The sequence below is a fragment of the Scomber japonicus genome, chromosome 14 (genome assembly GCF_027409825.1).
Source record: "Scomber japonicus isolate fScoJap1 chromosome 14, fScoJap1.pri, whole genome shotgun sequence".
Lineage (NCBI taxonomy): Eukaryota > Metazoa > Chordata > Actinopteri > Scombriformes > Scombridae > Scomber > Scomber japonicus.
In genome coordinates, this window is record NC_070591.1 from 19,446,746 (window position 1) to 19,463,198 (window position 16,453).

General features: G+C 39.5%; 3 protein-coding genes across 4 annotated transcripts; 1 reads left to right on the top strand and 2 right to left on the bottom strand.

The window, feature by feature from the left end:
* Positions 1-700: 700 nt before the first annotated feature.
* On the bottom strand, positions 701-9,973 carry paox (polyamine oxidase). The gene is made up of 10 exons (XM_053333200.1): positions 9,806-9,973; positions 5,122-5,298; positions 4,647-4,777; positions 4,156-4,343; positions 3,234-3,415; positions 2,412-2,581; positions 1,852-1,937; positions 1,647-1,759; positions 1,367-1,521; positions 701-1,293 (listed from the first exon to the last, which is right to left on the bottom strand). Exons 1-10 carry the CDS (start codon positions 9,957-9,959, stop codon positions 1,141-1,143), a joined length of 1,509 nt encoding a protein of 502 aa, XP_053189175.1. The 5' UTR covers positions 9,960-9,973; the 3' UTR covers positions 701-1,140.
* A 905-nt stretch (positions 9,974-10,878) lies between these two features.
* mtg1 (mitochondrial ribosome-associated GTPase 1) lies at positions 10,879-14,708 on the top strand. Of its 2 annotated transcripts, none has more exons than XM_053333216.1 (11): positions 10,879-11,086; positions 11,211-11,274; positions 11,824-11,929; positions 12,238-12,324; positions 12,443-12,499; positions 12,607-12,697; positions 12,790-12,851; positions 12,939-13,035; positions 13,201-13,282; positions 13,392-13,504; positions 14,382-14,708. In XM_053333216.1, exons 1-11 carry the CDS (start codon positions 10,984-10,986, stop codon positions 14,477-14,479), a joined length of 960 nt encoding a protein of 319 aa, XP_053189191.1. In that variant the 5' UTR covers positions 10,879-10,983; the 3' UTR covers positions 14,480-14,708. The 2 variants fall into 2 exon arrangements, with proteins under 2 accessions (XP_053189191.1, XP_053189192.1); XM_053333217.1 differs by having other exon boundaries at positions 13,392-13,500.
* Positions 14,709-15,956: 1,248 nt separating this feature from the next.
* sprn (shadow of prion protein) lies at positions 15,957-16,424 on the bottom strand. The gene has a single exon (XM_053332627.1). The coding sequence runs from the start codon at positions 16,422-16,424 to the stop codon at positions 15,957-15,959; it is 468 nt and encodes a 155-aa protein (XP_053188602.1).
* Between the last annotated feature and the right edge of the window lie 29 nt (positions 16,425-16,453).

The window sequence follows — 16,453 nt, forward strand, 5'->3', positions numbered from 1 at the left end:
AATGTTGTTTAGTGTAGTTGTATTTACTGAATATTAATGAAGCCTCCTTTCAAGTTCAGTGTGTGTTAGTGAATGTAAATCCTCCATGCATCATGTGTGCTGCTCGTCACTGCAGTTGCATGACACCATCTAATGGACTGATAGAAGAAGTACAGTGCTGATGGTAGCTTTCTCTGCCTCACACTGCTGTCCAACCTCATTCACCTTGATATATAATAGAAAATAACAGCCAATCACAGGAGGAGCTGCCAACATTCACAGGAGAAATGATGTGAAGGGTGATTTGTGTTTCCTCCCCTTTTAAAGATAAGGATGTGTGTGTGGATGACATAGAGGAATACACGCAGTGGAAGTCCTTTCTTCATTCTATCAGTTGTTACCCTTCTGACAGAGGCTGGGAATATCTGGTTGTAGCACACCAGTGATAACTCACACACAGTGTCCCTAACAAAAGACTAAACAGAACATGACACCCAAGTTTGTGCAACTGAACCATGAAAAAAGTAATTTAACTGAATATTTTATCAAATTAATTTACTCATTGACTAAAGACATAAATGTTTATAAAACCATTTATTTATTTCATTATTTCACATAAAATAGCATAAATGATGACAGATGACAAAAATAAAACAAATGTGACTGGAGAGGTCAAGAAGCCACAGGCTTCAACAACAGACCTCCCTTCAACTTAAAAAAACTTAAAAAACTTGATAGAATTATAATTTGTTAAAACCATAAACATTTATAAACAATCAATAAACTATTTGATTGGTGAAACATTAAAAATAAGTTCAATCAGTATTAAAAAATGACATAACAGCATTAGGCTGATTTGTAAATAGCTATGAGCAATTTCATGGAGGTCCTAAACCAGTTATTATTTAAAGTGTGATCCTCAATTTATTCAATCCAAATATCATTACTGTACTGATCAGTTGGGTGGAGCACGTCTTAGATGTAAACACCAGCAGTTTCTATTTTAAAGCCCTGATCATCAACAGCGTGATGACAGCAATATTACACCTCACTGAGGCACTCTCTAAAATTTTAAGTTACAATGTGCATGATCATCAAAACTCTCAATGCCATCATAATTCAATCACTGTTTCAGTTTCATTTATAATTCTGATAGATCTCTTAAAGCTTAGACATGGTCAGCTCAGACGAACTGCTGGAGGAGTAGTGAGAGATGAGTCTATCAGCCTCTCTCCACCCAGTGAGAACAGCTCCATGGACGGTGGAGAAGTAGCAGGGATGAGTCGCCTCTCCGGCAAACAGCACCTGTAGGGGCTGGAACAGACCACATAGTTTAAAAACTGTGTGAAAATCTGAAAAAAGGGTTTGAAAGTGAATGTGTAGGTACCTGTGACTGTGAGCTCTCCGTAGGCAGGGGCTCCATCATGTTCTGCAGGTCCTGTGCTGAACAGCCTTTTCCAGGGTAAGTGTAGGATCCACATGTCCAGGGGTCATGAAACCACTGAGAGCGCATGATTCTCTGCGGTGTAATGGTGGGGTTACCTAAACACACAGTTAGTCCACAAGTGCTGACAAATCATCCTTGACCAAGGCTTTAAAACTGTTTTTATAAAATAGAAATAATGTGTGTCAATGGAGGAGTACGGTTGTGAATTGTTCAGACTAACCTGTAAACCTGCGGATGAGTTGTGTGATGGCATGTGAAACCTCTTGTTCAGGCAGTGTCTCCATATACTCTGACTCATGACCAGCAATCCAGCCACACAGAACATGGCCATACCTGAAAGTTAAAACACAAACTGGGTTTTAATCAATCCATTTTTAAATTATTTTCCATGAAAAAAAAAACATGGGTTTAAAGTGGTTGTTGACCTTTCAGTGGGTTTAAGCACCGTGAATCCAAACAATTTCTTGATCCAGCTTCTCTGAACATCTGGCACCTGGTCCACCATGGTATCCTGAATCATGACAAGAAATAAAACAGACAGTTCAAGTGTTTTGAATAGTTTACTGGTACCATAAACATCAAACATGGCTTTTTGGAATATGTATGGATGGAGAATAAGACAAAATAATACACACTATGACTGCTTTCCTTTCAGTCAATTATTTTTCCATCATGTGTGTTCTGTTTTTCTTAATTAACATTTTAGAGGGAGTTGAAAGAGATGTCACTGAGGGAAATAAGAACTAGCCAAAAGCAAAGCCCATGTTTGTGCTTAGCCAGCCCAAGATAAGGCCAAGAGGGAAAAGGGTGAAAATAAGAAGCAGAGGAAATAATGAGAGCAGGAGCCTCTATTTTACATACAGATGGCAATGACAGCAAATATTATCTTAATAAATTATATGTAAATATAGCTGTAGCACAAAGTATGTTAATTTAAGTACCATACAGTAACACTGCTGCTTTATTCATTGACTACACAACTCACCTCATCTTCCCACACCAGTTGGATGACCTCACAGTCAGTATCCCACCACGGCGAGTCAAATTCCACAAATATTTTATTGTTTGTTCCAAAACCTAGTCTCTGGATGGAGTGCAGCTTGTGTAGAGGTAGAGATGGATGGAAAAGGGTTGAATAGTGCTTCTTTAGGTATCCTGGAGAAGACAGAACAACCAGAATGAGTTAAGCCTGCAGTGAGCAACTTTTAAATATAAATGAACATCAGTTAGATTCAAGTCCCTGCCAATTGAGTTCACACAATGATGATTAAGCCCGTCACCGCCAGATAAGCCTCTCAGTATTTCAAACTATACAGAGTTTTTAAATGTCATGTCGAGTGAGACATTCCTAGTCTGGCCCATAGACTTCTGCCAGTTGAGTAGGCTAACTTCTGGTTAGCCCTCTGCTAACTTGAATGAGCATAAAATAATTGAATCATACAGCTCTCCTAGACTTTACAAATGTTATCAGACTGAATGGATCAAATTCTGATAGCGAAATAAGTCATTTTGAGGGGGTTGCTGTTGCTAAGGTTTTTCCATATGTGTTTGTGTTGCCCTTTCTCATATTTCGGCTTGAACATGTACAGATGAGAAGTTGATATTGTGAGTAAAGAACAAGACAAAGCAGTGAAATCCTACTTAACAAATGACCTAGTTAGTTGCATGGCTTGGCCTCCATAGGTCAGCATGAGTTAAACAGATAGTTTTTGTGGCTGTAAATCATGCAAAGATATTCCAAGTAGAGTCCCAGATTAAAAATGTGCATATGTTCCCTTCAAGCATCTCTCTATGCATCTGATAGTACCTAGAGGTACAGTGACGATAACATGATCAGCAGCGATCTTTTCCCCATCATCACACTCGACTGTCACAGGGTATCCTCTCTTCTCTGTGTTGTTCCAGTGGACGCAGCGCACAGGCTGATTATAGGTCACCAAACCAGCAGGGAGCACCGACATCAAGTTTTTGACAAGGCCTTCATAACCACTGCAAGAGAAATAAAACTATGTTTCAGTAATTTAGATATATACTGTTTACACAGCTAGAACAATTAATTAATTAACAGATTGATTGATGTATTTAGATACGTATGTAAAACTGCCAAGTTGGTCCAACACTTTGCAAGTTACAACATCACAAATACTTATATAATGTTAAGTTTCATGTCACTATAAAATAAATACTACCGTCATGAGAGTTATAATATTCATTTCAGAAACTGTAGTTTGTGTGCAGTTTAACTATATTGAGCCATATTGTGAGGTGTTCATTCATATATATCTATCATAATTTAAAATTCTAAAAATTATGTATAAACCAAAAAATAATATTCACATACAAATGGCACTATACAGTGTATTCAAATTTAATTAGTTTTGGGGCCATTATGGTTCTGGACATAGAGCTTGTTCCTCTAGTCCTTGGATACAGAAATGCTCCTGAGGGATGTGATATCAGTGTGTGAGTGTGTGTGTGGGATTAGAAATTTAATTAGAGCAGGCACCTTGCATGGCAGCCTCTGCCATCAGTGTATGAATGTGTATATATATGGGTGAATGTGGCTTGTATTGTAAAGCACTTTGAGATGTTGGAAGCCTAGAAAGGCACTATATAAGTCCATATACCTTATCAAGGTATAAACTGGCAAGCAAGGGAATAAATGTGAGAAATTGTGACATAATTAAATTGGTTGCTGCACTGTATGTATTCAGTGTTGGAGTACAAACCCTGGGAATGTGCAGTCGAGGCCAGGTAGAGTCTTGTATAGGCCATAGGCCCCCAGGCCAACCTCGTCCATGCTGTGAGTCCCATTAACGCTGCATTCCACCTTCAACATGTTACTTATCACACACAGTTGCAAAGATCTGGTGGTCGCATCAATATCTTTCCACTTCTCAGCTGCTCGTTGTTGCACCTGCGCCAGACAACAATCAACAAAACAAACTCTTTATTTTTGCAAGAATAATTTTATAACTCAGAACATCTGACATATTGACAGCTAAGAAACACACTTCCAGGAACATTGTGGCAAGAAAAAAACTCCCTTTTAACAGAAAGAAACCTCAGGCAGAACTAGACTCAGAGTGTGCGGCCATCTGCCTCGACCAGTTGGGGTAGAGAGGAAGGATAGGAGAGAAGAGGAGCGTGGCCGGCCCTAACTATAAGCTTTATCAAAAAGGAAAGTTTTAAGCCTACTCTTAAACGTAGAGAAATGTACCTCTGACCGTATGAAATCCCCCACATTGGTCCATGGTTCTCCTCCACGACTCTGAAATTCTGAACTTTCATCCAGCAGCTCAGCAAACATCTCCAAAGCAGGATACAAATCCTCAACATTCAGCTTCTGACCTGCGCACATTACACAACTATTTAATTAGGTGAATATCAGCAGGTTTACATGAGTTCACCCAGTGCACTCACACACTGACACTGCAGTAAATCAATAACCAAGTGATAACAAAGACATTGGCCAAATGCACAATTGTGCAAAAGCACTTTAGTTCTGTTTATTTTGCTCAAATGCTCATTTCATACTGTTTATATCCTTGTACCTTGTCATTAAAGCTTTGCAATCATTTACTGAGTTCTGGGTAGTATAAAATGGCAAATAACATCTGCTTCTCCTCTGCATTATATTGCAGAGGACCCATATAGATAGATAATACACAGTGGACAAGCAATGATTTTTAAACCTGAACTGCTGAAGACGTTGGGAACCCAGGGGGGATGTCCTCCAACGTCCATGGCCTGGTTCTCTGGGGTGAGGGCCTCTGGATCCAGGAGCCCGTACTGACGCGCCAGACGAAACACTGGGTTCTCCTCGGATGGTCCATGGATCCAGTTTGCTCCTATCTCAAGAATATTATTACCTACAGACCCAAAAGACAAGGTGAGGTTACAGATGAAAAGGGATTTAATCTGGGTTGTTTTTATGCTCCCTCACAGCAATCTTATAGCAGTCTGTTTATTCTTTTACAATGATCTCTTATAATTCTTGTATAATTATCTCAGTCACATGATTTATAGCAGACAGAAGTAGGTGGGTACGGTCATGGTTAAGAAAAAACAATACAATCAACTGAGGAGACAATACTTGGATCTTTAAGATCTGCTTTTGTTTGTAAAAGTTAGTTACGATTTTTTTTAAAGCAAAACCCTTAAACCAAAGTTGTCATATAGTAAAATTCTAACTTTTCAACAAAAATATTGATAGTAGAAGATAATAATAAGATCGGTATCTACGATTTTTGACTTTCAACCGCAGAAATCTGATTTTAAACGACATAATTTTTACTTACATTGAGTATTTTACTTTTAGTCCTACCATTTCAAACTATTTTCTGACATTTGGTCACACTATGGTTGAAACTGTTCAGGGCTGAGACTGTGGCTATGGAGGTGCTTCTTGTTTCTGTAGCTATGTATAATGCTACAGCTGCTCTGTGCTTTAGCTGCTCTTTACATCTTCTAATTTATTTACATCTGATGGGAACGCCCTGAAAAAACCTGATATGCAGGTTATGCCCAGTGCACTACAGGTGTTCAAGAAGACTTCACATCATCAGCCAACACAATCAGATAAATTCACTGCATACACACAACATAGATATTTAGGTTACTGTCATATAAGAGTACAAATACCAAAAGATACTTACATTTGAGAAACTGGAATCAGAGAATTTAGACATAAGACATAGACTGTTCAATTTTGTTTTAACTTAGTATTGTACTGCTTTTACAGCACCTAGAACCCGAGAGAGGGCAGGCTCAATTTGCGGCAGCGGCATCTTCCGCGGCATTTCTTGCGGCACCCAGAGATGCCGCAGAAAGTGCTGCTGGCTGCCGCCGGCAGCGGCACTTTCCGCGGCATTTCTTGCGGCACCCAGAGATGCCGCAGCTAGATGTCGCTTGTAGGCACTTTCCGTGGCATTTTTTGCGGCATTTTCTGCGGCATTTCTTGCGGCACCCACAGATGCCGCAACTAGATGTCGGTAGTAGGCACTTTACGCGGCAATGATTTCATGACTGTGGCATGGTTTTAGGCTTTAGATGGCAATTTACAGACATGTCAACGTTAGAAAATAATTATGTTTTGATGCCACACATGTTAAACGTAGCCTAAAGAATACATATAGAATGGTTGCCATGTTTGGGTTTCCCTGTCCTCATCTTTCTTTATCCACTATAACTAAAATGGACGTGTGCTAAGGCAATACTTACAATAAGATTTGTGACACTTTATGACACAATGAGACTGCGTCACATTTTTAACATCAGCTTTTTAGGCAATTGGTCTATAATACTGATAAACGGATTTGTGTATTTTTGTTATAGTGTTGGAGATATGTGACATAATAAGAGGCAAGGCCTACTAAAATAGCCTATACTTAATTTTTATGAGAGATTTTTTTTTTTAATTATGGAAAATTGTGTATAAAACCGCATTTTTAAATATCATAACCTACTTTGGAGAGTTACCTGTCACACCTGGCAACCCGAGAGCGTGTCAAATCATTTTGACGACTGCCCACTCATTTGTCACATCAGCGTACGACTGTCAGTCCTGTATTTCAAATCCCTAAAGAGACATTGACGACTGGAGAAACATAGGTAAGTCATAATCAATTTAGTCAAATGTGTGCCTTGATTTTAGTTGTATAATTTAAAGCGTCTGCTATTTCCACTCAAGTAATTTGACAATTAAGTAGGCAAATTTAAAACTTCTAGCAAGGCCCCCTCCCCCTCTCACCAAAGTAGTTAGGCACTAGCTTATAACAAGCTTGTTACGTTTTCAGCTTTTCAAATGAAAGGCTTTGCATAGTATGCAGCGTGTAGCTTAAACAGCCACAATAACTCAAATATATATATATATATATATTAATGACCTATTACATAACACCAATATCCGTTTTGTTTACTCATAGAAAGATAAACACCAGGTTAATGGGACGCAAAATAACACGGCGCCATTACTATTCTATAAGTGTCTTGCAGCAATTATACAGAGATTTTTTTTCATCTTATATTGAATAGCCAAAGCCATACAGCACATTTAGAGACACCATATATCAAAAATATTAAATGTCACAGATATCTAAACATTTTGCCAGATCCATTATTGTATATTGTAAAGGCATAAAAGTGGATCTAAACAAATACAAAATTGGTAGATGAAATCCATACATCTATCTGCTGTTGCTTATCCGGAAAAAGATCACAATGGTAACTTATTGGAAATTGAGATATTCATCACCTCAGCAACACCTTACAGGTCCTCCTTATTACGTACAAGTTATGAACTAGGCTCTATTGGTTAATGGTGTGCAATTAAAAAATTCAAAATTTTAACCCTATTTGAGAATGACATCCATACCTGGACCATGTTTTCATCTTCACTGCAGCAAAATGTGTTTCTCCGCGATGTTGTGGCAGCTGCAGACTGGTGCAAAAAGAGATCCTTTGAAGGACAATTGAAACTGCCAGCGGTTCTTTCAATGGACAACAAAGAAAAAAAGGACCTGCTGGAGGAACTGAAAGTGTGGAACGAGGACTACGACGAATGTTCTCCAGCAGAACACCTCACATTTGTGTTTGGAAAAAAGACCGAATATGACACTTTCAATCAAGAATTGATAGATAAAATGGACTTGAAAGTGTGGGCTAGATTTGAAGATTAATGTGCTTTATGCACACATCCACTACTTACTGAATTTCAGCCTGCTCCTGGTTTCCCGTCCTACAAACGGATTAATCCAGGTGTGTCTGACCAAAAGTTGAGGTCAGACACACCTGGATTAATCCGTTTGTCCAATAATGTAGGACGGGAAACCAGGAGCAGGCTGAAATTCAGTAAGTAGTGGATGTGTGCATATAGCTCTCTCTCTCTCTCTCCCTCTCCCTCTCTCTCTCTCTCTCTCTCTCTCTCACACACACACACACACACACACACACACACACACACACACAACCTTGTTCAATTGTTGTGTTTGTTTCTTTTTGTTAATAAATTTTTATGGAAAACATTGCAAGGCTATTAATTGAAACCATAAAAATGTAATTTCAAGGGTTGAATTCATCAAAATTACGTATGCTTAAAGTTAGGAACAGGGCAGAAATGAAGAGAATTATTAAAAATAATAATAAATAAACAGCAGAACAAATCTATTAATCTGTTTGGCTATAATTTTGAGATGTTTCGTGGTTGATGGTTTATCTGGACAAATTGTAGTAGGCTATAATTTGGATATCATTGCTAAATACTTCCTCAGGTTTCCCCGAAATTCAAACTAATAGCCTATCCCGCACTTAGGCTATTATCATCTGCCCCGTCCCCCTACGTGTTCCTCCATGCTCCAGCACATGGTGACACAAGCATTATCCCCCGGCACACAGCGGCATGCCGTATCACATAATTGCACCCAGCAGCCGCGGCATCTCTGGGTGCTGCAAAAAATGCCACGGAAAGTGCCGCAAAAAATGCCACGGAAAGTGCCTACTAAAGTGCCTACTAGCGACATCTAGCCGAGGCATCTGTGGGTGCCGCAAGAAATGCCGCAGAAAATGCCGCAAAAAATGCCACGGAAAGTGCCTACTAGCGACATCTAGCTGCGGCATCTCTGGGTGCCGCAAGAAATGCCGCGGAAAGTGCGGCTGCCGGCGGCAGCCAGCGGCACTTTCTGCGGCATCTCTGGGTGCCGCAAGAAATGCCGCGGAAGATGCCGCTGCCGGCGGCAGCCAGCGGCACTTTCTGCGGCATCTCTGGGTGCCGCAAGAAATGCCGCGGAAGATGCCGCTGCCGGCGGCAGCCAGCGGCACTTTCTGCGGCATCTCTGGGTGCCGCAAGAAATGCCGCGGAAGATGCCGCTGCCGCAAATTGAGCCAGCCCCTACTGGAGAGAACCCCCTGCTGTGGTTTATAATTAAAACTGCCTTGCCTTTTTTTTTAAAAAAGACTCAAAACGATTAATCGATTATCAAAATAGTTGATTTATTTGGTAGTATGCAACTTTATCGATTAATCATCGCAGCTCTACACACAAATATCTGGTTATATTTTCTGGTTTTCTGGTTATATGTATGGTTATATTTTGGTAACCGTAACAACCAAAGCCACAGCCATACAGTCTTTATCACGGGGACAGACATGGCCAAAACTAAAACCAAACCCATAGTTATTGTCATAATCACAGCTGATCATAACAAAGTGTGAACACCAAGGTTAACTAACTAGATTGTCTGCAGTCATAAGCAACACTTAATGCGAGGGTAACACCCACGAAATTACACATATTTCATAGTTTTCTTGGGTTAAGGAGGTGGGTTTTTTATGATGTGCTAACGGACTGAAGATGACAGTGAAAGTTGCACAGTGGCTCACCCAGTCTGCCTGTTTTTATTCTTCCTCCGCTTCTTGCCGTCGCTTCAACTATCCTCACATTGTGAAATCCCGCTTTAACGAGTCTCTGTGCCGCTGCTACACCTGATATCCCGCATCCTACTATAACTATTCTTGCGTTTGTATTCACAGACATAGTTAGTTTCGCACTAAAACAGATGACAGTTCACTCCCGTTAACGTAGTGAATCTGGGGTCAAAAGGCTGTCTTTTTTTTTTTACTAGGGCACGTGACCCGCTCTACTCTGCCCCTGATTGGCTAATACTCGTCGTGTAGGCTCTCCTTCTTCTTTGATATTTAGCGGCAGTTGGCATATATATTGTTGCATTACTGCCATCTCCTGGAGTTAACTCCTACAAGTGTCCTGATTGTTGCACTTTTCCAATCAGCCCAGTTCACCTCAGGAAATTGATCAAACACCCCGTCCACTAGCACCACACTCCAGTATGTCCTTTAATTTTGTTCACAATCCCTTCTGACTCATATTCATTTTTAAGTTTGTGTTGCAGTATGGCCTATGAGCTTGTATTGCTTTAGTTCAGTGCCTTTTCGCCTTTGAGGTTATGGGCATTAAAACAATTTACGTTTTATCCAATTTCGAATTAATCAGACACTTTAGATAACCTTTCACTGACATGCCTTCTTCTCACGCTTTGGCTAGGGTTGTGGAATCAGAAGGGTAGCCTATTGCATATAGAATAATATAATGCCACTGCTGAGCAGGGGAAAAAATGATCTGCTGGGCCAAATGCCCAGTCCCCCAGTCACCATGGGGATCATGGGAAATCCACCCCATTCTCATCCCTCCTCTTCATAATGATTATTTGAAGATGACTTCTTAACACACAGTGTGAGTGATGGGGAATGATGAAAGCGAGGAAAACCTCTTTCAGTGTTCATATGGGCACCTGTTGTTTTAAGACACACTTGTAAAATGGTGAACCTGTCCTTTAATACGCAATATAACTTCTTTATAAATGATTGTATACTCCGGTACAGCAGGGGGCGACATGCAGCTTTAATCCAAAGGGGAAGAAATGTAATGCATGTAAACAGTGTATCACCCATGGTATCACCTTAAACGTGTTGGTTCAGCGCGAGGTTTTGTAGCCAGTAGGTCAAATTAAGTGTGTCATGTCACATTTAGCTTCACTGTAGACATGAAACTGTACCAGGCGCTCCGTAATGTCGCCAAGTTTAGGACCGTTTTCGACTTTGGTGGACGGGACGTGGCTCACTGGTTCCCCGGACACATGGCTAAAGGTGACAGCTTTGCTTCAACTTCACACCAGAACATGTCAAATAAATGTCTGCGACTTGAATGTGTTTCTTGGCTGTCTTTTGTGCTTCTACTGGTCACATAATTTCCTCATGTGACTGTGTGCAGGACTGAAGCAGATGAGAGCCAACATGAAGAATGTGGACTGTATCTTAGAGATCCATGATGCCAGAATATCCTTTTGTTTTACTGCTTAGCGTTAGAATAGAGTGCAGTTTATTTTAATTACATGGAAAGTAATCCATTAATCATAATAATATTAGTTCCTGCATTGTCATAAGATGCCTGCTGTCCATTAATAATAATAATAATAATGATGATGATAAACTTTACAACACTTTCCAAAAAGGAGATTGCATGTTGTCTTACAAATTAGTCATTTTTCAAGCCAAAATGCAAACAATTGATGAAAATATTTTTTTTAATAAAACAAAAAACAGTAAGATAAGAACGTAACAAAACAATCACTTGATATAAGTGCTTTTCTCTTAGTAGACAGTTATTCCAGAGTATAATAGCCCTGACACAAAGCTTTGTGATTAAATCTTGACAAGCCACAAGGAAAGATTTTAGAGTTAAATATATTCTAAAAGCAATCAGACACAAGGATCTGTGAAATATGGTGATCTTTTACTTGTGCTGGTTAAAATCCCAGCAGCATGATTTTGAACAAGCCACAAAAAAAAGTAAGAATGTGTTTATTTTTCTTTAACATTAAGCAAATCCCATTCTCTGGAAGAAACTCTGTGTTTCAGGAGACTCTAGATGTCAAACCACACTTGCTAATTCTGAACAAGATGGACCTCGCTGATCTGTCCAACAAACAGGTGAAGTATTCCTGCAACCAGAAGTCTCTCTGCTCTTTTAGCAAAGTCAAAACAAAAATCAGCTCCTGTACACTGTTATCATGTAGCGTAGATGTCATTTTGAGAAATGATTAATGAAGGTCACATGTAGCTGCTGAATAAATATGTCATAATTGTTGACAGTGTTCTAGTTCTTATGTTTGGTCTTGAACCACACCCTGTATGTATACAGGAGTGAAAAAAAACAACAATTTTTTTTTTTAGCTGAGTCACCCATCATCAGCATTTTATGACTAACAAAAAATCCTTTCTTTACTGTTTATCTGCAGAGAATCCTAAAGAAACTGGAAAAAAATGGAGTGAGAAATGTTCTTTTCACCGACTGTCTCAAGCAGAGAGACGACAACATCAAAAAGGTAAATGTCACCTCCATTGGATACCAAACACTTGACTGTTTCCAGAAGTTTGTCTTCAGTTGATATTTAAAGAAAGATTATGAACTTCATGTGCACATTCTTCGTGCTCTTTCTGTAGTTGGTGCCGACGGTGATGGACATAATTAAGAGCCACCCACGTTATAACAGAGATGAGGTACGCTCACTCCAAACAGTGCAATCATTTATTTAAAATCACTTCAGTTTTGAGAAACTTTGTCCTCACTGCTCTCTAACCATGTAATGTATTTATAAACCTTTCAGAATGTAGATTATTGTCTGATGGTGATTGGAGTGCCTAATGTGGGAAAATCTTCTCTAATTAACTCATTAAGAAGGACACATTTAAAAAAAGGTAGGTTTATAAAGCAGTTGGAAGTAGTTTACTTGTCAAGATCATTTTGACTGCTCACCTCCTTTAAATAATTAATTAAACGTTCATTTCAGGCCGTGCATCTCGAGTAGGTGGTGAGCCAGGCATAACTAGAGCAGTGCTGACTAAAATTCAGGTAAGTGTAATGGACATGTTTGTCTGTGTGTCTGCTAGTGTGTATGTGTGTGTGTGTTCAGAATTTATAACTGTATTTTGTCCTCAGGTGTCTGAACGACCCATAATGCACCTGTTAGACACACCAGGAGTCTTGCCTCCTAAGATTGAGAGTGTTGAGACAGGCATGAAGCTTGCTTTATGTGGTGAGTGGAAGCACATGATGTGTTCACCTTGTTGAAACTATGTTGCGCTATATTTAGTTTAATTATTTATTTCATATATATTTAGATTAGATTAGAAAGTCTTTAAGTGTAATAAGACATTTTTCCAATGTTCCCAACAAGTATCTGTTTTCTGTCTCTCTCCAGGAACTATACTTGACCATTTAGTGGGTGAGGACATAATTGCTGACTACTTACTCTATTCTCTGAATCGGCATGAGAAGTTCAGGTGTGAATTTTCTCTTGAACTTATGATTGAGTGAACTTTCATATGGTCATTTTTCTTCACACTATTATGATAGCATACTGTATGTGTGTGTGTTTGTGTTTGTGTGCAGTTATGTGGAGAAATACAACCTCGAAGAGCCTAGTGATGACATCCAACAAGTCCTCAAACGCATTGCTGTAAAACTTGGAAAGACTCAACGGGTCAAAGCCATTACTGGAGTGGGTAAGAAAGTCCAAATTGTACAAATACTCCTGCTACAGTACAGTGTTATGGACAAGCTATCTCTCAGTTTAATTGTTTTAAAGGAATGATTTCACATTTTGAGAAATATGCTTTGCTTTTTCTTTCTTGCCAAGCCATAGATGAGAAGATTGATACCGCTCTTGTATTTGTACGTTAAATGTGAAGCTATCAACAACAGCCTGTTTAGCTTAGCACAATGATTGGAAATGAGGGGAAAAGCTAGCCTGGCTAAATGTAATAAGCCTAGTTGTAATGAACTTAAATAAGATTTTGGTGTTACTATGTGTTAAAGCTAATGAATTCAGTCCAGAGTCAGTCTCAAAAGAAGAGGCTGTTAACTCAACTGATTTTTTTTGTCCAGGATAACTGCCCAGTTAGTACAAGAGTAGTCTTTGTACTAACTAAGCTACCCGGCTAAACAAAATTCTTCTTTTACGAAGCGTTTAAATTTTTAATTTCTGTTGACATTTTTTGTCGATACATTTTGTCGTCAGAAAGGTGGTAATTCTACTGTTTATTACTGAGATCATAGTGGCTGGTGGTATTGGTGCACTGTGCATTATACTGTGTTCATAATAAAGTCCTTGTGAGTGTATTTACCATGAGAGTGGTATTCTTATGTCATCTTCTTATCAAAATGTTTGAATTATATACTAATGTAGTAACCAGACAGGCTTTTAAAACATTTGAACTGCAATTGTAAAGTGAGAAAACAGCCTGTCAAGTTATTTTACAATGCTCACCAGAAACCTCAATGCTTCTCAATCTGAAATTTCACTGTAGCTTGACAATGTGATCACCATCATATCAGAAGATTAGTCCCGTAATGAAAATGTTTGTTTCTCGTCTCCCTCAGGGAACATTACCATCACTCTCCCAAACTACACAGCAGCAGCTTATGATTTCATAAGAGCCTTCAGGAAAGGAGAGCTGGGACGAGTCATACTGGACTGAATCGAGGCATATTGAGGATTACCAAAGACTGTTTCTAGGTTTTTCCAGTTTGCCCCCTAACCCGGAGTAATGTATATATTAAAAACTGTCATCAAGGGAATGTAGTCCATCTCAGTCCTCGTGCTTTTGACATTTTGGGGACATGTTGTGGTCTGTTTTGTTTGTGGATGACATACAAAGGCACCAGGACACTGTATCCTTCGTAAATAAATTATTTTATTGTAATTCAGGTATTTAAATTTTTTTCTTATTCTGCTTTTAGAATAGAAGACATGATGTAAACAGGACATTTATCAGCATAAAGACAGTGATAACAAACTGTGTTTATTATGTACAGTAAGTAAGTATTGTAGCATATGATTGAGTGCACTTATAGATATGGAACAGTCTGTTGCTCCTGAGTGTCTACTGCAAGTAAAAAGCTTGTCTGAGATGATGCACAGACCATCACAACTTCCAGAGACATGAATAAAAGTGAGAGCAGCAATTTGTTGTCTAGTTTTCCCTCCAATCAAGTGATCATGGAAACTGCAGCTTAGCTTTCTCAAAACACATAGAACTACTGTTATTTGCCTCATTTTACTGTAGTTGTAAGTCGTTCCAAATAACCAAGACCTTAAAATCAAGCTTTGCGAAAATAATTGCGTAAAAACCTTCACATTGGTTGAGGTCACAATGTGCAAAATATGCTTATTTTCCTTTAAGAGCAAAAATGACAAATAGTGGTTTTAATTTCAGCTGCAGCATAATACTGGTGCCAACTGGTGCTTCAATTCTGCACCTGCACTAAAGTGTTTTTATTTAAACTGCAGCAAATCCAAGCTTTTTATTTAGACTTCTGCTAAAATCTGCAAATCATTTCCATTAGTTGCAATGAGCAGTAATACGCATCTCAGGCTGCAACTTGTTTGGTCCATAAAATGTCAGAAAAATGTGAAAAATGTCAATTTTTATTTCCCAGAGCCTAAGATGCAACCCCAAATGTCTCAAAGATAATCAGTTTACTGTCATAGAAGACTGAAGAAACCAGAAAATATTCACATTTGAGAAGCTGGAATCATTTGGACTTTTTTTCTTAAAAATAATCTTACAATGATTAATCGATTATCAAAATAGTTGATTGAAGATTAATTTAATAGTTGGCAATTACTTGACTTATCTTAAATACTTGGCTTAGCTTTAAATAAGGAAACTAACCCAGATCCTTCTCGAGTTTGGCCCCGGTTTCTGTCACATAGACTGAAGTAGGATTCAATACAGTGCTGGTAATGTACAGTTATAGTTGGTATAGATTATTATATGTGTAAAAACATACAGTACAGTGATGTGTTAGCGTCTTTGTTATAATTGTGTCCTTCCACCACTGTGTTGAACCTCTGACTGGTCTTCACAGTGCAGATTCCAGTCAGTCCTCCACATTATAGTCAAGTCCACGGCAGAAGTCATATCAGGGATTTATCCTTAAAAATGTAATCATCTACAGGATGTTGTCCAGTAAGAGTCCATATTTTGGGGAGAATGTTGCAATAATGATAGAAACCAGTTGGGAGAGAGAGGATGCATTTTGAGTTGAGCTTGACATTTGTGCATCAAAGTAATTGGTCCTGTTGTAGTAGTCCAACTCTTCCTCTGAGCTGTCGGTGTTGCTGCGGCGGTAGGCGGAGGCGTACCATTTATCCGCAGTTAAAGCCACGGCTGCACCTGCAGCTGCTGCAGCCGCCACTCGCACCGGAGACGACCGCCCCGCCGCCCTAAAACGAGAGCGAGTCCCACCGTAGGCTCCTCCTCCCCGGTAACTGCCCGCTGTAGAGCTGCGGGAGGAGGAGCCGCGAGAGGATCCCCGGGACCCTCCACGGCCGCCTTTGGACAGCACAGGCTCGCACAGGAAGGCAGACAGCAGGAGGAAAGTCCAGCAGGTTGCAATCACCTGGTTCATACCTGACATCTGTGTAGGAAGAAGATGGGGCGGGGGAC